This window comes from Antennarius striatus, chromosome 8, assembly GCF_040054535.1.
Source record: "Antennarius striatus isolate MH-2024 chromosome 8, ASM4005453v1, whole genome shotgun sequence".
Lineage (NCBI taxonomy): Eukaryota > Metazoa > Chordata > Actinopteri > Lophiiformes > Antennariidae > Antennarius > Antennarius striatus.
In genome coordinates, this window is record NC_090783.1 from 101,803 (window position 1) to 125,946 (window position 24,144).

At 54.0% G+C, this 24,144-nt stretch overlaps 3 protein-coding genes across 6 annotated transcripts; 2 read left to right on the forward strand and 1 right to left on the reverse strand.

Annotated features, from left to right (window-relative positions):
- The first annotated feature begins 1,222 nt into the window (after nucleotides 1-1,222).
- LOC137600519 (actin-binding protein WASF3-like) lies at nucleotides 1,223-6,272 on the forward strand. The gene is made up of 11 exons (XM_068322188.1): nucleotides 1,223-1,242; nucleotides 2,013-2,152; nucleotides 2,518-2,652; nucleotides 4,179-4,332; nucleotides 4,635-4,752; nucleotides 4,825-4,866; nucleotides 5,096-5,214; nucleotides 5,294-5,536; nucleotides 5,615-5,733; nucleotides 5,812-6,021; nucleotides 6,109-6,272. The coding sequence occupies exons 2-11, from the start codon at nucleotides 2,020-2,022 to the stop codon at nucleotides 6,270-6,272; spliced, it is 1,437 nt and encodes a 478-aa protein (XP_068178289.1). The 5' UTR covers nucleotides 1,223-1,242; nucleotides 2,013-2,019.
- Nucleotides 6,273-7,068: 796 nt separating this feature from the next.
- Nucleotides 7,069-16,590, reverse strand: alg13 (ALG13 UDP-N-acetylglucosaminyltransferase subunit). Its single transcript, XM_068322602.1, has 25 exons — nucleotides 16,397-16,590; nucleotides 16,213-16,296; nucleotides 16,093-16,143; nucleotides 15,964-16,010; nucleotides 15,587-15,659; nucleotides 15,381-15,462; nucleotides 14,988-15,153; nucleotides 14,429-14,489; nucleotides 14,233-14,350; nucleotides 13,770-13,834; nucleotides 13,489-13,589; nucleotides 13,328-13,413; nucleotides 12,986-13,244; nucleotides 12,616-12,723; nucleotides 11,017-11,164; nucleotides 10,708-10,879; nucleotides 10,604-10,639; nucleotides 10,487-10,542; nucleotides 10,335-10,403; nucleotides 9,840-9,966; nucleotides 9,655-9,774; nucleotides 9,494-9,534; nucleotides 8,875-8,989; nucleotides 8,679-8,774; nucleotides 7,069-7,879 (listed from the first exon to the last, which is right to left on the reverse strand). The coding sequence occupies exons 1-25, from the start codon at nucleotides 16,514-16,516 to the stop codon at nucleotides 7,530-7,532; spliced, it is 2,751 nt and encodes a 916-aa protein (XP_068178703.1). The 5' UTR covers nucleotides 16,517-16,590; the 3' UTR covers nucleotides 7,069-7,529.
- Nucleotides 16,591-17,054: 464 nt separating this feature from the next.
- Nucleotides 17,055-23,607, forward strand: LOC137600794 (myelin and lymphocyte protein-like). Of its 4 annotated transcripts, none has more exons than XM_068322603.1 (4): nucleotides 17,055-17,303; nucleotides 19,655-19,822; nucleotides 22,943-23,024; nucleotides 23,137-23,607. In XM_068322603.1, exons 1-4 carry the CDS (start codon nucleotides 17,184-17,186, stop codon nucleotides 23,271-23,273), a joined length of 507 nt encoding a protein of 168 aa, XP_068178704.1. In that variant the 5' UTR covers nucleotides 17,055-17,183; the 3' UTR covers nucleotides 23,274-23,607. The 4 variants fall into 4 exon arrangements, with proteins under 4 accessions (XP_068178704.1, XP_068178706.1, XP_068178705.1 ...); XM_068322605.1 differs by having other exon boundaries at nucleotides 17,067-18,386; XM_068322604.1 differs by having other exon boundaries at nucleotides 17,067-17,303; nucleotides 22,902-23,024.
- The last annotated feature ends 537 nt before the right edge of the window (nucleotides 23,608-24,144 follow it).

Genomic DNA, 24,144 nt, shown 5'->3' on the forward strand with positions numbered 1-24,144 from the left:
TCCCTCCCGTGTTTCCACCCGTGTTCCCTCCCGTGTTCCCTCCCGTGTTCCCACCTGTGTTCCCTCCCATGTTCCCTCCCATGTTCCCACCTGTGTTCCCTCCCGTGTTCCCACCCGTGTTCCCTCCCGTGTCTCCACCTGTGTTCCCTCCCGTGTTCCCACCCGTGTTCCCACCCGTGTTCCCTCCCGTGTTCCCTCCCGTGTTCCCTCCCGTGTTCCCACCTGTGTTCCCTCCCGTGTTCCCTCCCGTGTTCCCACCTGTGTTCCCTCCCGTGTTCCCACCCGTATTCCCTCCCGTGTTCCCTCCCGTGTTCCCTCCCGTGTTCCCTCCCGTGTTCCCTCCCGTGTTCCCTCCCGTGTTCCCTCCCGTGTTCCCTCCTGTGTTCCCACTTTGGACTAGCTAGCTGCTGTTCACAGAGAACACAGGGACAGGGTGTTAGCGCTGTAGCTAACACTAACGGTGCTGGTTGTTAGAACCCATGATGTTGTCAGGTGTTCTACTGGAACACCCGCTGGAGCAACACCTGTGATGATCAGACTATCCAAACGTTTGTGGTTCGTTTTGTTTCAGGTCCAATAAAGTCAGAACTCCAGTCTGTCGGTTCTTTGGTTCTTTGGGTCAGAAGCTCAACAGACGAGATCCAGGCTTCTGGTCCTGATGGTTCCTGTGTTCTCCACACCTCAGTGGTCAGAGGATCGTCTCCACGTCTCTGGTCCAGTCCGGTTCGGTCAAGTCCAGTTTTGTCCAGTCCAGTCCAGTCCGGTTTGATCTGGTCTAGTCGGGTCCAGTCCAGTCCTATCCGGTTCGGGCTAGTCCGGTCCGGTACGGTCTAGTACAGTTCGGTCCGGTTCAGTCCGGTCTAGTCCGGTTATGACAAACGGTTTAGAAAAATCAGAAAAAACCCATCAGACAGAACTGAGATTGAGCCCCGAGTCTTGTCTCGCAGGCGCTGCTCCCTGATTGGTGGAAGCTGGTGATACCAGCCTGACAGACAAACCTCAGGGCTTCAATCCAAGCCTGTCGTTTCCCGGTAACCGACCGCATTAAATCGCGTCTTGTCGGATCAGAACCGTCTCAGACGTTCCTCTGGTCTCCATGGTGAAGGACCGAGTTGCTCCGACAGAAGCCGAGCTGCTCCGAGCGTCAGCGGCGCCCCCCCCCCACCCCCTGTCCGCCTCTCCGTGACGGACGAACCCGGACCGGGAGGCAACAGATCCGGACCTGAACCGGTTCATCGTGCGGTGAGTCCCATCGATCTCTGATCGGTTGATGATCACATGTGATTAAGGTCTCCAGCGGGGCGCGAGCTCATCCGATAGCTGTCATCACCGGCGATGACGTCACCGGCGGTAAGAGCAGATATACCCTAATGTGTTTGATCAGGTGATTACCAATAAGCGACACACACACACACACACACACACACACACACACACACACACACACACACACACACACACACAGCAGTCTTCTCTGCAGTGTGTGTGTGTGTGTGTGTGTGTGTGTGTGTGTGTGTGTGTGTGTGTGTGTGTGTGTGACTTGAACACAGCTGCAGCATCGAGCCCAATCTCACCCCAGCTGCTAACATTATTGGAGGACAATGGTAGCCACACTAGTTTTAGCCACACTAGTTTTAGCGACATTAGTATTAGTCACATTAGCCTATGTTAAGCCTAGCTTGTAGCATCAGCACCACCTCACCTGAGTGTAGGTGAGGATTGATGATCGACGGATGTTGGATGGATGATGGATGGATGGTTCCCATTTGTCAGCCTGCGGCTCGTTTCTATGGTTACCATCATACAGGAGCTCTGAAGTGAGGAGACACCGTCAGAAGATTTTGTCATCAGATGATGTCATCAGAGGGTGACGTCACCTCCAGCGTTGGTTTCAGTGGATGCTGTACAGTGGGTGCTGTGCAGTGGGTGCTGTGCAGCGGGTGCTGAGGTCACATGACCTGACCACGGGGTTGTCCCTGACAGTTCTGGGGGGGGGGTTTCTCCCAGTCCAGGTGCGCCATGCCTCTGGTGAAGCGGATCATCGAGCCCAGACACCTGTGCCGCAGCGCCCTGCCTGATGGGGTCGCCAGTGAGCTGGAGTGTGTCACCAACAGCACGCTAGCCGCCGTCATCAAACAGCTGGGAGGACTCAGTGAGTGACCACGGTTGCCATGGTTACATTTCTAACTCTGTTTGTGGGTCACAGGACGCATGTGGGCCCCTGAGGGCCTCCATCAGTTCTAAGATAATTGTTAGCGAAGCTAAAGCTCCATTATCAGAACAATCAGAGGAGTTATGTCACATTGATAAAGTACAGTGTTTCCCAGGGTTACCATGGTTGCCACGGACAACAATAAAAGGACTAACAATATTTTATCTAAGTTCACATCCCAGTAGGATCGCCGTGACAACAACACAAATGACGCTAATGATGCTGTGACCCCAGACCAGTGTTTCCATGGTGATGGCTCGCCACCTCGGGGCTGATGCCCCGTCATGTGACGTGTGTTTGGGCAGGTCGTCATGCAGAGGACATCTTTGCGGAGCTGTTCCTGGAGGCCAACAGCTTCTCCCTGAGGATGAGCAGCCTGCAGGAGCGGGTCGACCTGCTGGCCGTCAAGGTGACGCAGCTGGACTCCACCGTGGAGGAAGGTCAGCATCAGCACCACCGTCGCTAGGCAACCACGATCAACCCGTTAGCATCACCGTCACTAGGCAACCACGATCAAACCATTACCGTCACTAGGCAACCGCGATCAGCCAATCAGCATCACCGTCACTAGGCAACCACGATCAAACTATCACCGTCACTAGGCAACCATGATCAGCCAATCAGCATCACCATCACTAGACAACCACAATCAACCCATCACCGTCACTAGGCAACCACGATCAACCCATCCCCGTCACTAGGCAACCACAATCAACCCATCACCGTCACTAGGCAACCACGATCAAACCATTACCGTCACTAGGCAACCACGATCAAACCATCACCGTCACTAGGCAACCACGATCAAACCATCACCGTCACTAGGCAACCACAATCAGCCAATCAGCATCACCATTGCTAGGCAACCACAATCAACCCATCACTGTTGCTAGGCAACCACGATCAGCCCATCAGCATCACCGTCACTAGGCAACCACGATCAACCCATCACCATTGCTAGGCAACCACAATTAACCAGTCAGCAATACTGTTGCTAGGCAACCACAATCAACCCATCACCATCACAAGGCAACCACAAACAACCCATCAGCATCACTGTCACTAGGCAACCACGATCAAACCATTACCGTCACTAGGCAACCACGATCAAACCATCACCGTCACTAGGCAACCACAATCAGCCAATCAGCATCACCATCATTAGGCAACCACAATCAACCCATCACTGTTGCTAGGCAACCACGATCAGCCCATCAGCATCACTGTCACTGGGCAACCACAATCAACCCATCACCGTCACTAGGCAACCACGATCAACCCATCACCATTGCTAGGCAACCACAATTAACCAGTCAGCAATACTGTTGCTAGGCAACCACAATCAACCCATCACCATCGCAAGGCAACCACAAACAACCCATCAGCATCACTGTCACTAGGCAACCACGATCAACCCATCACCATTGGTAGGCAACCACACTCAACCCATCACCATCACTGTTGCTAGGCAACAACGATCAACCTGTCAGAATCTCCATCACTAGGCAACCACAATCAACCCATCACTGTCGCTAGGCAACAATAATCAACTCTTCAGCATCACCGTCACTAGGCAACCACAAACAACCCATCGCCATCGCTAGGCAACCACAAACAACCCATCACCATCCCTAGGCAACCACAAACAACCCATCATCGTCGCTAGGCAAGCACAATCAACCCATCACTGTTGCTAGGCAACCACAATCTACCCATCACCATCAGCCGTTGCTTGGCAACCATAATTAAATCATCAACCACAATCAACCCATGTGGCCCTATCCGTAGTCCTACCTGTAGCTCCATCTGTGGTGTTGCCTGTAGTCCTACCTGTAGCTCTACCTGTAGCCCTACCTGTAGTCCTACTTGTAATCCTACCTGTAGTTCTACCTGTAATCTTACCTGTAGTCCTACCTGTAGTCCTACCTGTAGTCCTACCTGTAGTAATGTGCTGGTGGTGCTGTAGTGTCCCTGCAGGACATCAACATGCGGAAGGCGTTCCGGAGCAGTACCATCCAGGACCAGCAGGTGGTGTCACGGAGCTCCATCCTCATCCCGGTGCTGGAAATGTATCACCTGTGTGACAAGCCGCCGCCCCTCAACATCCTGACGCCATACAGGTGGGCGTGTCCCGCCATCTGCCTAAAACAAGGGGTGGGGCAGGCCGACGGTGAAGATGATGTCACTGTTGACATCACATTGAATAGTGTGTGTGTGTGTGTGTGTGCGTGTGTGTATCTGTGTGTGCGTGTGTGTGTGTGTGTGTGTGCATGTGTGTATCTGTGTGTGTGTGTGCGTGTGTGCATGTGTGTATCTGTGTGTGTGTGTATCTGTGTGTGTGTGTGTGTGTGTATCTGTGTGTGTGTGTGTGTGTATCTGTGTGTGTGTGTGCATCTGTGTGTGTGTGTGGGTGTGTGTGTAGGGACGACCAGAGGGACGGCCTGAGGTTCTACACAGACCCCTCCTACTTCTTCAGCCTCTGGAGGGAGAAGATGCTTCAGGCCACTGAGAACAAACGCAAGGAGAAGAGACGGCAGAAGGTGTGTCCACCTTTCTGTCTGTGACATCACATCCTGTGTGAAGGTTGTGACCCTCTGTTGTTTCCTGTGCAGGAGCAGAAGGGGGAGGAGTCTTCTGGTCGGGAGGTGAAGAAGGTGAGCCTGGTCCTCCTGGTTCTGATCCTGGTTCTGTTCCTGGTTCTGATCCTGGTTCTGATCCTGGTTCTGTTCCTGGTTCTGATCCTGGTTCTGTACCTGGTTCTGATCCTGGTTCTGTTCCTGGTTCTGATCCTGGTTCTGATCCTGGTTCTGTACCTGGTTCTGATCCTGGTTCTGTTCCTGGTTCTGATCCTGGTTCTGTTCCTGGTTCTTCTTCCTCCTCCAGGTCCGGAAGGCGAGGAACCGCCGTCAGGAGTGGAACTTGATGGCGTACGACAAGGAGCTCCGCCCTGAGGCGTGTGTCACGCCGTCCCCGTGCCACGCCTCTGAGGGCTCCCCCGACAGGTGAGGGGGGTGGGGCCTGCTCTGAACGCTGCCGACTGCGTGGCTCCTCCGCCTGACTGCGTGGCTCCTCCCCCTGCAGGTCCGTGGTGTCAGGTGACCACACCCGGTCCCATGATGGGAGGGACCACGTCACCATGGCGACTGGAGGGACGGGTCAGACGCAGTCTCTGGACCGAGTGTTCCGACCCGCCCCCTCTGCGGGGGGGACGGCGCCGGTCCGACAACACTCTCTGGGCCGCGCCCAGCCGCACCACCAGCCCCACCCACCAGCAGGCTCAGCCAATCAGAACGGAGCGTGGAGCAACAGCATCAAAGAAGCCAGGTCTGCCGATTGGCTGAAACAGCCTTCAGACGAAATACTCCCACAATGCAAAGCGCTGACCGCTGCCCGTCTCCATAGTGACCAACAGATCCCCCCGGCCCCCCCGCCGCCCCCCCCTCTCATGATGTCAGCGTTCCCTAACTCCACCCACACTGCTGCCTTGGCAACACAGCTGCACCCTGCTGCTGGTAACCAAGGTAACGGTTTTCTGTTGTTGTCCTCAGTGCAGGCGGCTGACTGTGGAGGGGGCGTGTCCTTACCTGTTTTGTGTCCAGGTGCTGCCATCCTCCCGCGCCCCTACAGCCCCTCCCCTCCCCCGCCTCCCCCAGTGAACTACGTGCCCTCCCCCTCGCGACCGGGAGGCCAGGCCCCGACCCTCTCTGCCTCGGCCTCGCCCCCACCTGCGGAGAGCAGGAAGCCGCCGGGGGGTCCCAGCATGCCGATGAACGACGCCAGGAGCGACCTGCTGGCCGCCATCCGCCGAGGTCAGTTCTGGAGGACAGGAAGTGTCCCGGACAGGAAGTGTCCCAGACAGGAAGTGACCTGCGGCTGACCCTCTGCCCCCCCCACAGGGATCCAGCTCCGGAAGGTTCAGGAGCAGCGGGAGCAGGAGGAGGCCAAGAAGCGTGAGCCCACAGGAAACGACGTGGCCACCATCCTGTCGCGGCGCATCGCCGTGGAGTACAGCGAGTCCGAGGACGAGTCCGAGCCCGACGACCAGGACTGGTCCGACTGAGGGGCGGGGCCGGGGGTGGGGCCACATGAAGGCCTTCATCTCTTATCTCAGACTCACCAGGTTCCTGTTCCTGTCTGGACCAGAACCTCCAGCACCAGACCCCCCAGGTGGAGACCGGTCACAGATGGACCTGGACCCTCAGGTGGGCCCCCGCCTGTGGGTCCAGGTCCACCTGCGGGCCCACCTGAACCCCCTGGTGGTTCTGGTGAGATGTTCCAGGGTCGTCTGGACTGGTCCCACTGGTTTCAGACGTTTCTATTATTTGGTGTCATCTGTGTTTCCATTGATGATAGGCGCTGGTTGCTATAGTAACCAGGCAGAAGCCTGTATGCAGTGTGATGACATCACTGCTGATGTCAGTTGTCTGTTCCCATCAGAACCGTCTGTGATTAGCTGTAGACTATTGATTACTGATTTTTGATCTGTCTGATTTGCATGTGGTGAATCTTATAAAGGAAAACGTGAAGTGTTGTCGCTGGTCGCTACGGTAACCCTACCTGCAAGGGGCAGCAGAGAGCAGCATCGTTCTGTGACCTGATTGGCTGCAGGGACTGCGTCACGTGACATGCTGGTTCTGGTTCGGAACTGAAGTTGAGCTGAGAAGTTTTTTTCAGGATGAAGTGAAAACAGTGAAGCAGGTGGAGACGGCGGCCGACCAACACCATCTGGTGGACTCATTAGCCTCGACCGTTAGCATCTGGAGTTCCTGTTCCCGACGCTCCCGCTTCCTGTTCCCACCTGAAGGGCCCAGCTGGCGCCAGTTCTTAGACCTTCTCACACCTGAGGAACACCTGAGACCTTGTGATGGGACGCGGTGGAGACCCCCAGGGGCCCCTGCTGGCTCCCAACTGTTAGCCGTCCTAAGATTAGCCTGCTGATAGAACCTGGAAGCGATCATGTAAAAACTGAGTGACCTTTGTGGGTCAAAAGGTCAGAAGCTTCCACTGACCCTTGAAGGTCATTTGACAAACGTTCTGCTGATGAAAACTTTTTATTCCAGAACAAAAACACCCGTGAACAACTGAAATACATCCCATCATAAACAGGGACTGACCACGCCCTCATTGAACAAAACCCTATGCTAACTCCACTTTGGTAACAGTTGCCGTGGTAACAGCAGGTTTAACAATTCACCCTTAAAGATGTTAGTGAACATTCAGTGTGAAGCTAATGCTAACATGCTAACACACACCATAACTTATGTCTCACCTTCACATTAGCATTTCTATTAGCCACAAGCTAACCGCTGAGGTGGGGTCAGATAGTGGGCGGGATGTAGTGTGTCGTGAGGTGGGGCGGTGGGGCTGTGAAATACCCCACCATGTGACCAGGATTGGGGGAGGGGCAATAAACTCGTGGGGCAGGCTGGAGTCCCCCCCAGTGGGTGGGGGAGTGGGGGAGGCAGGGGTGGTAGGAGGAGTGATGAGGAAGGTGGGGGGGGTGGGGGAAGGCAGAGGGGAGGTAGGTGGATTGGGGCAGAGCTTCGTAAGGTACGTGCAACACAGGGGGCGGGGCCGTCTGATCTGTGTACACAAGAGCAGAAGAGGGGGTGGAGCTTCCTGGAGCAGGGATGATGGAGGAGGAGCCTTCCATTGGGGAGGAGGGGCCTGATGGGAAAACAAATTGTTGATTTTTGTTCTGCTAGATTTGAATATGCTAACATGCTAATGAGGCACCACGAGGATAACCGTTAGTATGCTAACATGCTAATGAGGCACCACGAGGATAACCGTTAGTATGCTAACATGCTAATGAGGCACCACGAGGATAACCGTTAGTATGCTAACATGCTAATGAGGCACCACGAGGATAACCGTTAGTATGCTAACATGCTAATGAGGCACCACGAGGATAACCGTTAGTATGCTAACATGCTAATGAGGCACCACGAGGATAACCGTTAGTATGCTAACATGCTAATGAGGCCCCACGAGGATAACCGTTAGTATGCTAACATGCTAATGAGGCCCCACGAGGATAACCGTTAGTATGCTAACATGCTAATGAGGCCCCACGAGGATAACCGTTAGTATGCTAACATGCTAATGAGGCACCACGAGGATAACCGTTAGTATGCTAACATGCTAATGAGGCACCACGAGGATAACCGTTAGTATGCTAACATGCTAATGAGGCACCACGAGGATAACCGTTAGTATGCTAACATGCTAATGAGGCACCACGAGGATAACCGTTAGTATGCTAACATGCTAATGAGGCACCACGAGGATAACCGTTAGTATGCTAACATGCTAATGAGGCACCACGAGGATAACCGTTAGTATGCTAATATGCTAATGACTCATCACAGAAGTATCTCTATATAATATGCTAACATGCTAATGATAGTTAACATGAGGGCAGACTGCCCTGAATGCTAATGCTAATGCTAACAGGAGAACTCACAGCCGTTGGTCGTTCCGTCTCCGTTCCTGCTGGACTCTGGCTGGGACGGGGGGGGCTGGGAGGGTCCCCGGCCCGTCTCGGGGTACAAGGGGGCACCTGGGGGCAGAAGACCAGGACCGGGTCACAGGGGGGCAGAGACAGACCCGACCACAGAAAGGGCCATCTCGCCAGCAGCCAATCAGGGTGAGTGTCTCACCATGCAGGGGGGGCTCCTGGCTCAGGAAAGGGGTGTAGTGCTGGTAGGGGTAGGGGGTCTCCGGGGGGCTGGTGGGGTAGGTCTGCTGCTGCTGCCAGCAGCTCTGGTGGTACCACTGGGGGGCAGAGGGCCAGACCGTGAGGGTTAGGGTCAGATGCCCCAGAACACGCCTCCCCACGGTGACAGACCCGCTCACCGACAGATGTCAAGTCAGCTGATCAGCTCGTTACCATAGTTACAACCCCTGACCGACACCAGGATGGGCTGGAGGCGATGTCAGCAGGTTCTTCATCGCGGGTCACCCCCCCCATCATCATCACATCACAAGATAAACTAGACGTGCGGCGTCCCGGCTGAGGGGCGGGGCACAAGTGGCGTCGGGGCCAAGCCCCGCCCACATGCAGGCTGCAGCCGACCGTCTCTTGTTCAAACAGCCGAGACGTCATCAAACGCCCACCGCCGTGTCACCATGACAACGAGAGACCGTCAGCACCGGTGGAAAGACCGTTATCATGGTGACCGACGGGTGGCTGAGACAGCGTTGTCATGGTGACCGACGGGTGGCTCGTGAACAGAGTGAGAACAGCACCAACACCCTCCTGCAGGAAAGAACTCTTACCTGAACCCCCAGGTTGAAGTAGTACTGTAGGACCCGGCAGTCTACACACACACACACACACACACACACACACACACACACACACACACACACATCACTTGAAGTGACCCCCCCCCAGTGATCAGACTGAAGTGAAGTGTGTGTGGTGGGCGACCTCTGACCTCTGGGTAAATCGCTGCCATTGGGGTCATAGGAGTAGGAAGGCGGAGTCACCACAGGGCAGAGCATCTCACCCAACTCATTAACCAACCAGGGAGAGGCAGACGGGATTGCCATGGCAACTGAGTACAAACACACAGTTCAGTGTGTGTGTGTGTGTGTGTGTGTGTGTGTGTGCAGACGTTACCTGAGCGTGTCTGTGTGTGTGTGGCTGGCGGCAGGTGAGCCGCTGCAGGAACACGTGACGATGGCGAGGAGGGGGAGGAGGAGGAAGAAGAGGGGGAGGAGCAGATGACGGCCAGCGGCTTCACCACCTGAAAGGCAACACCCCGTCAGTGACGCCAGGGCAGCAAATTGGGGGCCGGCGACACACCTACTGAGGCGTGTAGGCAGCCAATTGGGGGCCGGCGCCACACCTACTGAGGCGTGTAGGCAGCCAATCGGGGGCCGGCGCCACACCTACTGAGGCGTGTAGGCAGCCAATCGGGGGCCGGCGCCACACCTACCTGAGGCGTGTAGGCAGCCAATCGGGGGCCGGAGCCACACCTACCTGAGGCGTGTAGGCAGCCAATCGGGGGCCGGAGCCACACCTACCTGAGGCGTGTAGGCAGCCAATCGGGGGCCGGAGCCACACCTACCTGAGGCGTGTAGGCAGCCAATCGGGGGCCGGAGCCACACCTACCTGAGGCGTGTAGGCGTAGCTCATCTCTGCTCTCGCTGGAGAGTCCGCTGGTTCTCCTTCCTGCTCATCCTTTCACAATAAGAGCACAGACAACATCAACTTGTTTGTGGGGTGATTACGCCTCTCCTCAGGTCAGAGGTCAGGTGACTCACCGGGTTGGGGCACTGCTCAGCGGCCGGGTAGACCCCTGGGGGCGGGTAGCCCTGATCTGCAGATACAGGTGAGTCACTCGGAGTCTGGCCAGCATCAGGTGTTCAGGTGTTACTCACCTGCAGCCAGGTAGACGAACTCCTCAGGGAAGTCGGCTGAAACACGAGAGAAGGTCAGTCAGGAGGTCAGCGCCTCGTTCTGGTTCTGTTCCAGAGTGTCCTACCCTGGTCCTCCACAGTGCTGGTGTCCTCCTGCTCCTCCTCAGACGAACACACGGGGGTGTTCCTGGGCGGAGCTGCGGGGGGGAGTGGCCCTGAGCCTCTCTGTGTCCTGTAGGAGGAGCCAGATGAGGGAGGCGGAGCTCCCATGTTGGGGGGTGGAGTGAGAGTAGGACCCTAGGGGAGAAGTTTGGTCTTAGATCTGACTACGCCCTCACGGGCGTGTGGTAGTGCGAACGGGGGCGGAGCCTGTGCACCATTCAAAGCTGTCCTGTCAGAACTCTGATATTTTATGATGATGCTTCATTTCTCACCGCCAGCGGGGGGAAGACGCCGTCACCGTCGTCGTCCAGCTGGTAGTAGGCGATGGGTGGGTCCATGTCGGCGGCCTCGTCCACGCCCTCGGCTGGGAACCCAAACTGACACTCTTTGTTCAGCGCCGCCAGCTGACGGCGACAGCGACTGGACAACAAGCCGAGCACAGGTTGGTCAGTGAACGGTAACCAGTAACCAGTGACCACCAACTACTAACTGGTGAGCACCAACCAGTAACCACCAACCAGTGACCACCAGCCAGTAACCACCAACCATTAACCAGTGACCACCAACCATTAACCAGTGACCACCAACCATTAACCAGTGACCACCAACCATTAACCAGTGACCACCAACCATTAACCAGTGACCACCAACCATTAACCAGTGACCACCAACCATTAACCAGTGACCACCAACCATTAACCAGTAACCACCAACCAGTAACCACCAACCAGTGACCACCAGCCAGTAACCACCAACCAGTGACCACCAGCCAGTAACCACCAACCAGTGACCACCAGCCAGTAACCAGTGACCAGCCAGTGACCACCAGCCAGTGACCACCAGCCAGTGACCACCAGCCAGGGACCACCAACCAGTAACCAGTGACCACCAACCAGTAACCACCAACCAGTAACCACAAACCAGTAATCAGTGACCACCAACCAGTAACCACCAACCATTAACCAGTGACCACCAACCATTAACCAGTGACCACCAACCACCAACCAGTGACCACCAGCCAGTGACCACCAGCCAGTAACCAGTGACCACCAACCAGTAACCACCAGCCAGTAACCAGTGACCACCAACCAGTAACCACCAACCAGTAACCACCAACCAGTGACCACCAACCAGTAACCACCAACCAGTAACCACCAACCATTAACCAGTGACCACCAACCATTAAACAGTGACCACCAACCATTAACCAGTGACCACCAACCAGTAACCAGTGACCACCAACCAGTGACCACCAACCAGTAACCACCAACCAGTAACCACAAACCAGTAATCAGTGACCACCAACCAGTAACCACCAACCATTAACCAGTGACCACCAACCATTAACCAGTGACCACCAATCATTAACCAGTGACCACCAACCACCAACCAGTGACCACCAGCCAGTAACCACCAACCAGTGACCACCAGCCAGTAACCACCAACCAGTGACCACCAGCCAGTAACCAGTGACCAGCCAGTAACCAGTGACCACCAGCCAGTGACCACCAGCCAGTGACCACCAGCCAGTGACCACCAACCAGTGACCACCAACCAGTAACCAGTGACCACCAACCAGTGACCACCAACCAGTAACCACCAACCAGTAACCACCAACCAGTAACCACAAACCAGTAATCAGTGACCACCAACCAGTAACCACCAACCAGTGACCACCAACCAGTAACCAGTGACCACCAACCAGTAACCACAAACTAGTAACCACCAACCAGTGACCACCAACCAGTAACCAGTGACCACCAACCAGTGACCACAAACTAGTAACCACCAACCAACAACCACCAACCAGTAACCACCAACCAGTAATCAGTGGAGCAGTCACTCATAACCATGGCGATGACAGTGTTTACCGTGACCTGACGGTGTAGTTCTCGTAGTCGTGACAATATCGTCTGCTGGGATGGTAATAGGTCAGCTGTGGACCAATCAGGTGACGGTTCAGGAAGCGAGTGGAACTTCTGGAGACGGAGACACACACACACACACACACACACACACACACACACACACACACACACACGTACACACAGACACACACACACACACACACGTACACACAGACACAGACACACACACACACACACACACACACACGTACACACACACACAGACACACACACACGTACACACACACACACACAGACACACACACACACGTACACACACACCCCCCTCAGTGTCCTTGTTTCCCCAGGGGGGGGTCTGAAGGTGCGCCCCCACCTGGAGGCTCCGTAGCGACTTCTGGCTGTCTGGTGGTGCGGTGGGGCGTAGGGGTCGTAGGTCATGGCTCCAGGAGACAGGGGGGGTGGCGGGCGGGGGTGCCCCACTGGCTGGAAGCGGGGGGGCAGGCCCGAGGAGGCGGGGCCACCGTAGGAGGACGGCGCCGTGATCAGGAGGTCCGGCCCCTTCACGCCGCTGCTGCCCCGGGACTTCCTGAAGTACCGGTGGCGGTGGTGGCGCTGCCCCCGGGGGTCCAGCTCTGTCAGACAGGACACATTAGAGCCGGGGCCAGGGGGTCCAGGGCCAGGGGGGGCCGGGGCCAGGGGCTCAGCCTTCACGTACCCAGGTCTCCTTTCCGAGGCAGGGCGGCCACGTTCCAGGCAGGAACCGGATTGACGGGTTTCAGGTCCGTCAGCGGAACCAGGTGTCTGGGGGGAGAACAAGACTCCGTAAGGTAAGACTCTGGACCCGGGTTCGGGTCTGGATCCCGGTCTGGGTCTTACTTCTCTCCCAGCTCCTCGATGAAGACGGTGACGGCCGATGAGTGTGTTCCCACTTCCTGGATGAAGGAGTTGTAGAACTTCCCTTTGGGCTCCAACCGGACCTGGAACGTTCAGAGGCTGTGTGTGGTGTCACCACCCACAAGACCACACCCGCCCAAGACCCCCTCCCCAGACCCCCAGGCCCCGCCCAAGACCCCCTCCCCAGACCCCCAGGCCCCGCCCAAGACCCCCTCCTCAGACCCCCGCCCCAGACCCGCCTGGCGACAGGAAGCTGGACTCACCTGACACTTGTCTCCCAGGAAGTACTGCCTTCCTGCAAACACCATGTAGTCCGTCTTCTGCATCTCTGTGAGGAACACAGGACAGGTGACACACCTGGACCAATCAGCAGTGCTGACATCATCATCAGAAAGCTGAAATCAGAGCGCTGACATCAGAGCGCTGACATCAGAGCGCTGACATCACTATCAGAGCGCTGACATCATCATCAGAGCGCTGACATCATCATCAGAGCGCTGACATCACCATCAGAGCGCTGACATCACCATCAGAGCGCTGACATCATCATCAGAGCTCTGACATCATCAGAGCGCTGACATCACCTTCCATCACGTGTGAACTAGTCAGATTTATCAAACCTCTGATGAACAACGGAACCAGATCAATCAGTCGCTACCTGTCAGGAAACAGACGGGAGGTCGTGACCCCTGTCTCCGACCGTGACTCGGGTCAGGGGAGCCTCACCTTTGCAGGTGTCCTGCCACACGTCAAACTCCAGGTTGCGGTACACCTCCACGTCCAGGGACTTCATGACCTTATGAGGAAGAGACAGCCGGAAGGGGGGCGGGGCTTCTGCAGGGGGCTGGCCAATGGAGCACACAGGACTCACATGATGGGTGTGTTCACTCCCCCCACCCAGCATGATGTGATGGAGACTCACCTTTGTGTCGTCTAGAGAGGCTCGTCGTTTCTCCTCAGCTCCGCCCACCTCTGACTCCTCCCTAGAAACAGTCTGCATTGAGACGGAACCAGCTAGCTAACGTAGCATACAACCAGGAAACACAAGCTGGCTAACGTGGCATACAACCAGGAAACACAAGCTAACGTAGCATACAACCAGGAAACACAAGCTAGTTAACGTAGCATACAACCAGGAAACACAAGCTAGCTAACGTGGCATACAACCAGGAAACACAAGCTAGTTAACGTAGCATACAACCAGGAAACACAAGCTAACGTAGCATACAACCAGGAAACACAAGCTAGTTAACGTAGCATACAACCAGGAAACACAAGCTAGTTAACGTAGCATACAACCAGGAAACACAAGCTAGCTAACGTAGCATACAACCAGGAAACACAAGCTAGCTAACGTAGCATACAACCAGGAAACACAAGCTAGCTAATGTAGCATACAATCACATAACCTGATATGGAGAAACGGCTATCTAGCTTAGAATAACGCACCTTGATGCTAGCAAAGTAGCACCTGCATTTACCTGAGCCCCCGGTCCTCAGGTGTGTCGTAGCCGATGTCGATGTCACTGCCCATTGAAGCGCTGTTTCTATAGCGACGACCTCCGATCCTGAAGGACTCCATGGCTTGACAAAGCTCCGCCTCCTCCAACCCAAACACCCGCGTGTAGAGCAGCTCATAGAGGAGAGCTGCGCACGCACACACACACACACACACACACACACACACACACTTTAAACCAGTCAGTCACTGCATCTACCAATCACACTGACAGAGGGCGACGGAGGCGGGATACGTCCTCTGTACCTGTACACACACACACCTGTACACACACAAAAACCTGTACACACACACCTGTACACACACACACACACACCTGTGTACACCTCTCCACCAATCAGAGAGCAGTACTCACACTGACACAGGGCGGCGGAGGCGGGGTAAGTCCTGGGGTAAACAATGTCGTACTGCCCGTTGATAGAACAACACAGCGTCACCTAGGCAACACAGGCTGTTAGTACCGACCAATCACAGCCCACTTTATCAGTCTGACCTCACAGCGGTGTGGAGGCTGATCAGCCAGTCACAGCTCAGGCCGATCACTGACCCCCGCCCCCCCACCTTGTCCACAAAGTCGTCCTCAGAGATCAGCGTCGCTGGTTTCCCTGGAAACCGGTAGATCAGGAAGCAGCGCCTGTATCCAAGACAACAGCATCACTCCTTATATGGTTGTCCCACTAGAAACAATCACTCATGAGATGAAGAACCCGATCAGAGCCAATCAGCTACAAGATCTAGAATCTGGTCAGATCAATAGATTAGTAAACTGATAACCAGATCAATACTCCAAGCCTTTCACAGTCGCTGTTAGCTTAGCATTAGCATGACTGCCAGGAAGAACTTTAAAACTTTATTGGTTTGGACTCAGACTCAAACTGACAGAACAATTAAAGTTTGATTCAAATGGGGGTCTGGCTTAACTGGACCGATGAACTCACCTGTAGAGTTGAGACAGAGCCCTGATCTCCACGTGACCCACCGTCTCCTGCAACACACACACCTTTAGGACACCTGTGCGCGCGCACGCACACACACACACACGCACACACACACACACAAGCACTCACCTTTGGGTCTTCCAGACGTTCCAGATATTTCTCAAAGGAACCTTCAACAAACTGACAAGAGATCAAATAAGTTCAAGGGTCACACACACACACCGGGTTACGGGGTCAGAGGTCACTCACGGGTTCAAAGCTGGGTCTGTTGGCTCTCATGAAGTTGGCGCAGTCCTGACGAATCATCTGGTGGTAGTTCTGAGAGAAATACAGCTACACACACACACACACACACACACACACACACACACTTTAAACTGGACCGCCCCGGTCCCCGGTTCCGTTAGCTCCCGGCTAGCCGTTAGCCTCTCACCTGTTCGGACACGGCCCGGAACAGGCTGGACGCGTCCCGCGCCACCATCTTCCGGTACAGCCCCAGGCTGCTCAGGTACTCGTCCATGTTGACGAAGTACTTCTTGACGCCCTTCTGCATCCCTCCGGTGAACGACACACTCCCGGGAAAGAAGGACCGACGGTTCGGTTCTGCGCCGGAGCCGCTCGCGCCCGCAGGTGAGCCTAATTAGGTGTGATCAGCGCGCGAGAGCTGCTGCGTTCAGGGACCCACCGGCGGTCGGAAACGGCATGATTCATTCAGAGTACATAAGAAACGACAACCAATGCAGTCAGACTGCAACATCCCGCGACACCCCTGAGTTCAACATGTTACCCTGACATACTGTCATAGGTCAAAGATCAAACCTAGGGCTCTGACCTACTGTCATACTCTCGTCTTTCTATCTCATCCGGTTCCTGAGTGTACACAAGTTTAAATTTGACCTTGACCTAGTTTTCTCAAGGTCAAAGTCATCATCTCATTTCATCCCCTTTGCTGCCTGAGTCATGTGCTTTTAGTTTCATCTTTGAAGTGGGATGTAATAATAAAATCTAATGTCATTAATATTCATGTCCTGACGTCATTTATTGTGACGTCCGTCTGATCTGAGGTCACAACTTCTCTTTCCTGCTTCTGTTTTATTTTAATCGTCTTTTATTTATTATAGTAATAAAACGCCACACGGCCCTTTAGCATGGCGTGAGGGCGGGGCCTTGTGGTGTGAGGGCGCTTCAGCGCGGCGTGAGGGCGTGGCCGCGTGGCGTTGATGCACAGAAGCGTTCTCATGAAGGATTCAGCGCCGAGCCGCCGGGTGACGAGCGGATCAGACATCAGGGCGGCGGCTCGTTACCCTCCAACGCCATCAGACAACAGAGCAGCAGCTCAGGTTACATCGCTGGAAACACAACCCTGCAGCCGCGGCGCTGCTGTTAGCATCAGGGCGGCGGGGGGGTTAGCACGTGCTAACAGGACGCAGAACAGGCTCAATGCAGCTAACACAGCCGTCAACAAACAAGCTAGCAGGGTGACGGCTAGTGCCTTTAGCTCCAGTGTGTATGGTGATGCTAACGTTGCTAATATTCAGCATTAGCATGTAGCTAGCAGTTATTCTAAATGGGCAGCTGCGGCTGTGGTTTTGGGACGCCGTCCACAGGCCGTCGTCTCCACCAGGAGGCTCAGGTGTCGGCGCTGAAAGCCGAGCCGGCGCTATTTACCTGAGGCGTCAGCCTGACGGCGCCTTTGTGTCGCCGTGGCAACGCTGTTTACAGCACGAAGCGTTTAGAGGACAGAACCTGACCCGCACTCAGGTGTTCACAGTCTGTTAGCCTAGCTAGCCTCCGTTAGCTTAGCTGAGGAAACTGTTAGCCTAGCTGCATGCAAGCAAAAGCATCTCCTCTTGCGTGCCATTAGCTTTATGCTAACAGGTGAGTCGCTAGCTCATCCACATCTGTTATTTGTGTGTCAGAGCGGATGGGCATCAAACCAACAACCCCCCAGCCAATGGGGACACACTCTGTTCAGCGCCAGCGCTGATTCCTGCTAACTGGCTAACAGTTGCTGCTAAACTGCTGCTAAAGCCGCGTGTTGTGTTTGTAGCTCTGATCAATGAGCTAAATAATTGATGACTGCAGATGATGGAGCTCCTCCCCCTCGCAGCCTGATTGGTCGCGTGGCCTCCAGGTCAGCTGACCTGTTGTTGTTTGCTTGTTGATGGGGGTGGGGCTGCCTCAGGTTGCCGTGGTGATGAATAGGCGGTGCCGGTCGCTGCGTGTCGTCCTTCTGGAGGCGGCGGAGCAGCAGGCGTGTCTCCTGTTGGGATTCCAGTCTGTCCAGGTGTGAACCGGGAGCAGGTGTGACCCCGCCCGCCTCAGTCAGCAGCATGGCATCCAACACCCCCACCATGCCCAGCCTCCCCAGCGGCGTGGGCATCTGTGTGACCGTCCCCGACTTCCTGTTCCTGCCTGAACTGGTGAGCCCCGCCTCCGGTAGGCTTTTGACAGGCTCTGATTGGCTCTGATTGGCTCTGATAGACTCTGATAGACTCTGATAGGCTCTGATCGGCTCTGATTGGCTCTGATTGGCTCTGATAGACTCTGATAGGCTCTGATCGGCTCTGATTGGCTCTGATGTTTGTTTACGACTGGGTTCCAAAGTGACAACAGTCAACAACCAATCCCTCCTCTGTTTGTTGAGAGAGAACAAAGACTAGAAGAGGTGACTGTTGTGGACCAGGAAGTAGCAAAGATTAGTCAGGATGAAGTGAGGAGGGCACTGAAGAGGATGAAGAGTGGAAAGGCAGTCGGTCCTGATGATATACCTGTAGAGGTTTGGAAGTGTCTAGGAGAGGTGGCAGTAGAGTTTCTGACTGGGTTGTTCAACAGGATCTTAGATAGTGAGAAGATGCCTGAGGAATGGAGGAGAAGTGTGCTGGTGCCCATTTTTAAGAACAAGGGAGATGTGCAGAGTTGTGGCAACTACAGAGGAATAAAGCTGATGAGCCATACAATGAAGTTATGGGAGAGAGTAGTGGAAGCTAGACTAAGGGCAGAAGTGAACATGTGTGAGCAGCAGTATGGTTTCATGCCAAAACAGAGTACTACAGATGCAGTATTTGCTTTGAGGATGTTGATAGAGAAGTACAGAGAAGGCCAGAGGGAGCTGCATTGTGTTTTTGTAGATCTGGAGAAAGCTGATGACAGGGTGTCCAGAGAGGAACTGTGGTATTGTATGAGGAAGTCTGGAGTGGCAGAGAAGTATGTTAGAGCGGTGCAGGACATGTATGAAGACTGTAAGACAGTGGTGAGGTGTGTGTAGGTGTGACAGAGGAGTTCAAGGTGGAGGTGGGACTGCATCAGGGATCAGCTCTGAGCCCCTTCTTGTTGCTATGGTGATGGACAGGCTGACAGACCAGGTCAGACAGGAATCTCCATGGACTATGATGTTTTCAGATGACATTGTGATCTGTAGTGAGAGCAGGGAACAGGTGGAGGAGAAGCTAGAGAGGTGGAGGTTTGTCCTGGAAAGGAGAGGAATGAATGGCCTCCAGGAGGCTCCAGCAGGCGCTGGTCAGACGAGCTGATAGGGAGGTTGCCATGGCGCTGGCGTCTGATTGGACAGGAATGCTGGGGGGTTGTTCACACCCCCTCAGGCGTTCAGCCGGCGCCTCGTCGACAATGCAGCCCGTCAATCATCACAGGTATGGACTGAATGTGGGCGGGGCCTGGGGGGTGTCTGCAGGTGTTTGGGGGGCTGGTCTGGATCCTGGTGGCCTGCACCCTGGTGGCCCCCCAGAACCCCCAGGGCTGGGTCATGTTCGTGTCCGTCTTCTGCTTCCTCATGACCTTCATCTGGATGCTCGTCTTCGCCTGCGGGGGCCACCAGAACCACAGCAGCTGGGCCGCCGCGGTAGGACTACACACATCGTAGCACTACACCACTGTTAACCTACACCCCACTGGAGGACGACACCACACTGTAGACCTACGCCACTGTAGACCTACACCACACTGTAGGACTACACCCCACTGTAGGACTACACCACACTGTAGACCCATGCCACTGTAGACCTACACCACACTGTAGGACTACACCCCACTGTAGGAGTACACCCCACTGTAGGACTACACCCCACTGTAGATGTTGACTCCCTAATCACACCAGCATCCAGAAGTTCATGAAGACGTCTGCCTACAGCTTTACTGTCTTTTGGATGGATGGGTTTAGGGTAGGATGGATGGGGTTAGGGTAGGATGGATGGGGTTAGGGTAGGATGGATGGGGTTAGGGTAGGATGGATGGGGTTAGGGTAGGATGGATGGGGTTAGGGTAGGATGGATGGGGTTAGGGTAGGATGGATGGGGTTAGGGTAGGATGGATGGGGTTAGGGTAGGATGGATGGGTTTAGGGTAGGATGGATGGGGTTAGGGTAGGATGGATGGGGTTAGGGTAGGATGGATGGGTTTAGGGTAGGATGGATGGGGTTAGGGTAGGATGGATGGGGTTAGGGTAGGATGGATGGGGTTAGGGTAGGATGGATGGGTTTAGGGTAGGATGGATGGGGTTAGGGTAGGATGGATGGGGTTAGGGTAGGATGGATGGGGTTAGGGTAGGATGGATGGGGTTAGGGTAGGATGGATGGGGTAAGGGTAGGATGGATGGGGTAAGGGTAGGATGGATGGGGTTAGGGTAGGCACGTTGCTTGAACGGGGTCTCATCATGAGAGTGATATGGTGTTCAACACCACACTGTAGACCTACACCACACTGTAGGACTACACCACACTGTACACCTACACCACACTGTACACCTACACCACACTGTAGGACTACACCACACTGTACACCTACACCACACTGTACACCTACACCACACTGTAGGACTACACCACACTGTAGACCTACACCACACTGTAGACCTACACCACACTGTAGGACTACACCACACTGTAGACCTACACCACACTGTAGACCTACACCACACTGTAGGACTACACCAAACTGTAGACCTACACCACACAGTAGGACCACACCACACTGTAGACCTACAACACTGTAGACCTACACCACACTGTACACCTACACCACACTATAGGACTATACCACTGTACACCTACACCAAACTGTAGGACTACACCACTGTGAACCTACACCACACTCTAGACCTACACCACACTATAGGACTATACCACACTGTAGGACTACACACACTGTAGGACTACACCACTGTAGGACTACACCACACTATAGGACTATACCACACTGTAGGACTACACACACTGTAGGACTACGCACACTGTAGGACAACACACACTGTAGGACTACACCACTGTACACCTACACCACACTGTAGACCTACACTACACTATAGGACTATACCACACTGTAGGACTACACCACTGTACACCTACACCACACTGTAGACCTACACCAGACTATAAGACTATACCACACTGTAGGACTACACCACTGTACACCTACACCACACTGTAGACCTACACCAGACTATAGGACTATACCACACTGTAGGACTACACCACTGTACACCTACACCACACTGTAGACCTACACCAGACTATAGGACTATACCACACTGTAGGACTATACACACTGTAGGACTACACACTGTAGGACTACGCACACTGTAGGACTACAGACACTGTAGGACTACACACACTGTAGGACTACACCACTGTAAACCTACACCACACTGTAGACCTACTCCACACTGTAGGCCGAGACCAACACTGTAGGTGTAGGCCTACAACTGTACAGTAATCACTTGTTCCTCGTGGTTAATATGTTCCAGAAACCACACGTGATAAATAAGTTCCACGATAGAACGACAAACTATTTATCTTATTATTTAAAGTCATTTGAAAATTTCTGAACCCCCCCACACTGATATTAAACCTGACCCCCCCACACTGATGTTAAACCTGACCCCCCCCACACTGATATTAAACCTGACCCCCCCACACTGATGTTAAACCTGACCCCCCCACACTGATATTAAACCTGAACCCCCCCACACTGATGTTAAACCTGACCCCCCCACACTGAAATTAAACCTGACCCCCCCCACACTGATGTTAAACCTGACCCCCCCACACTGAAATTAAACCTGACCCCCCCACACTGATGTTAGACCTGACCCCCCCACACTGATGTTAGACCTGACCCCCCCACACTGATGTTAGACCTGACCCCCCCACACTGATGTTAAACCTGACCCCCCCACACTGATGTTAGACCTGACCCCCCCACACTGATGTTAAACCTGACCCCCCCACACTGATGTTAAACCTGACCCCCCCACACTGATGTTAGACCTGACCCCCCCACACTGATGTTAGACCTGACCCCCCCACACTGATGGTAAACCACCTTCTGTGTGACCTTTAGAACACTCTAGTGTCTCATGGAGGTCAGACTCACTGAACGTAACACACTTCTGGGTGCTGTCAGCCAATAGAATGCGAGTACGGTATCACATGACTATCGACCAAGAATCAGTGATGAGGTGAAGTCGTGAGCATTGATGCACGAATGCGCAAGGGTTTACTGTACTACTTGTTGTAGTACTTGTATAGTACTAATACTACCGGTACTTCTGATACTAGCACTACTACTAGTACTTGCTGTAGTACAACTGGTACTATTCTTGTAGCACAACTATTAATACTACTAGCACTGTTACTACAGTGATACTACTGCTATGACTATTACTACTAACACGATTACTACAACCAAAAGTACTGCTAATACTATTTCTATTGATACTACTACACTGTATATCTACTACTAGTCTCTGAATGTCTTCTCTGATGGTCCTGATGTCCTGGTCTTCCTCTTCCTCCTCCTCTTCCTCCTCCTCCTCTTCCTCCTCCTCCTCTTCCTCCTCCTTCTCCTCCTCTTCCTCCTCCTCCTCCTCCTCTTCCTCCTCTTCCTCCTCCTCCTCTTCCTCCTCCTCCTCCTCCTCTTCCTCAGGACTTCCTGTTCCACGGCGTCGCTGCCTTCTTCTACCTCAGTGCTTCGGTGTCGTTGGCCAAAGTCACTCTGGACCTGGAGGACGGAACCTTCAGGAGCTACCAGCTGGACATCGCTGCAGTGGTGAGGAGGTTCTATTGATCACTGATCGGTGTGATGGATCAGCTCTTCTCTCTGGTCAGGTGTTCTATTGATCACTGATCGGTGTGATGGATCAGCTCTTCTCTCTGGTCAGGTGTTCTCCTACGTGGCGACGCTCCTCTACTTCATCCACTCCATCCTGTCAGCCATCCGATGGAAGACCTTCTGACGGACGCCACTGGATCATCAATAATCAATCATCCAGGACGGAAACGACCAATTTACAACTGATGGCTTCACTTTTCTACATTTTGAAGTTCAGTGAAAATTAATAAACCAGTTTGATGTGAAAAATGTTTCTTTTCCTTCTGACCAATCAGACAGCAGAGACTCCGGTCCAGTAGTGATGTAACAGGGTCGGTCCTGTAGTATAGATGAGTTTCTGATCGTCATTGATCCTGAATCTGGTCACTGATCAATCACTGGTTTCCTGTTGGATGTCTCAGACGGGCCCAGGTCTGATGTCAGAACCCCCCCCCCACAGTTCACTTATCATTCCTGCCGGCTGGGGTTGTCAGCCCTTATCTGCCCCAGGTGTCGGGGACGAGGAGCAGCTGGGTGGCCACGGGGCCCACAGCCTTATAAGGACACGTCCCACTGGGGGCCGATAAGAACGTCCAGGAGACCCTGTTTGGAAGGGGTCTGGTAAATTTAGAGTCTTATCGAGGGGGGGTTGGGGGAGGGGGGCTGAAGGGACAACCAGAGGGTGATGGTGATGATGGTGATGATGGTGATGATGATGATGGTGGTGATGGTGATGATGGTGATGATGATGGTGGTGATGGTGATGATGATGGTGATGATGATGATGGTGATGATGATGATGATGGTGATGATGATGATGGTGATGATGGTGATGATGATGGTGATGATGATGATGATGATGATGATGATGATGGTGATGATGATGATGATGATGGTGATGATGATGATGGTGATGGTGATGATGGTGATGATGATGGTGACGCTTCCTGTAGATCAATGTGTTAGGCGCCGCCCATCACATTGATCCGTTGACCTGGTATCACATTAATCAAACTGGATCACTCAGGTTCCTGATCTGGACCTGAAGAAATCCTCCGTGGTCATGAGACCAGATCCA

What these genes read in the sequence shown, in the direction of transcription:
- LOC137600794 (XM_068322603.1), top strand. Translation starts at nt 17,184, where the DNA reads ATGCACAGAAGCGTTCTCATGAAGGATTCAGCGCCGAGCCGCCGGGTG. An exon ending in ACAACAGAGCAGCAGCTCAG is followed by an intron (nt 17,304 to 19,654) that starts GTTACATCGCTG and finishes GGGTGTCTGCAG; the next exon opens with GTGTTTGGGGGGCTGGTCTG. An exon ending in ACAGCAGCTGGGCCGCCGCG is followed by an intron (nt 19,823 to 22,942) that starts GTAGGACTACAC and finishes CTTCTACCTCAG; the next exon opens with TGCTTCGGTGTCGTTGGCCA.
- LOC137600519 (XM_068322188.1), top strand. Translation starts at nt 2,020, where the DNA reads ATGCCTCTGGTGAAGCGGATCATCGAGCCCAGACACCTGTGCCGCAGC. An exon ending in GGACTCCACCGTGGAGGAAG is followed by an intron (nt 2,653 to 4,178) that starts GTCAGCATCAGC and finishes GTGGTGCTGTAG; the next exon opens with TGTCCCTGCAGGACATCAAC. An exon ending in GCTGGCCGCCATCCGCCGAG is followed by an intron (nt 6,022 to 6,108) that starts GTCAGTTCTGGA and finishes CCCCCCCCACAG; the next exon opens with GGATCCAGCTCCGGAAGGTT.
- alg13 (XM_068322602.1), bottom strand. Translation starts at nt 16,516, where the DNA reads ATGCAGAAGGGCGTCAAGAAGTACTTCGTCAACATGGACGAGTACCTG. An exon ending in CCTGAGGACCGGGGGCTCAG is followed by an intron (nt 14,490 to 14,987) that starts GTAAATGCAGGT and finishes GACTGTTTCTAG; the next exon opens with GGAGGAGTCAGAGGTGGGCG. An exon ending in ACTTCAACCTGGGGGTTCAG is followed by an intron (nt 8,990 to 9,493) that starts GTAAGAGTTCTT and finishes TCTGCCCCCCAG; the next exon opens with TGGTACCACCAGAGCTGCTG.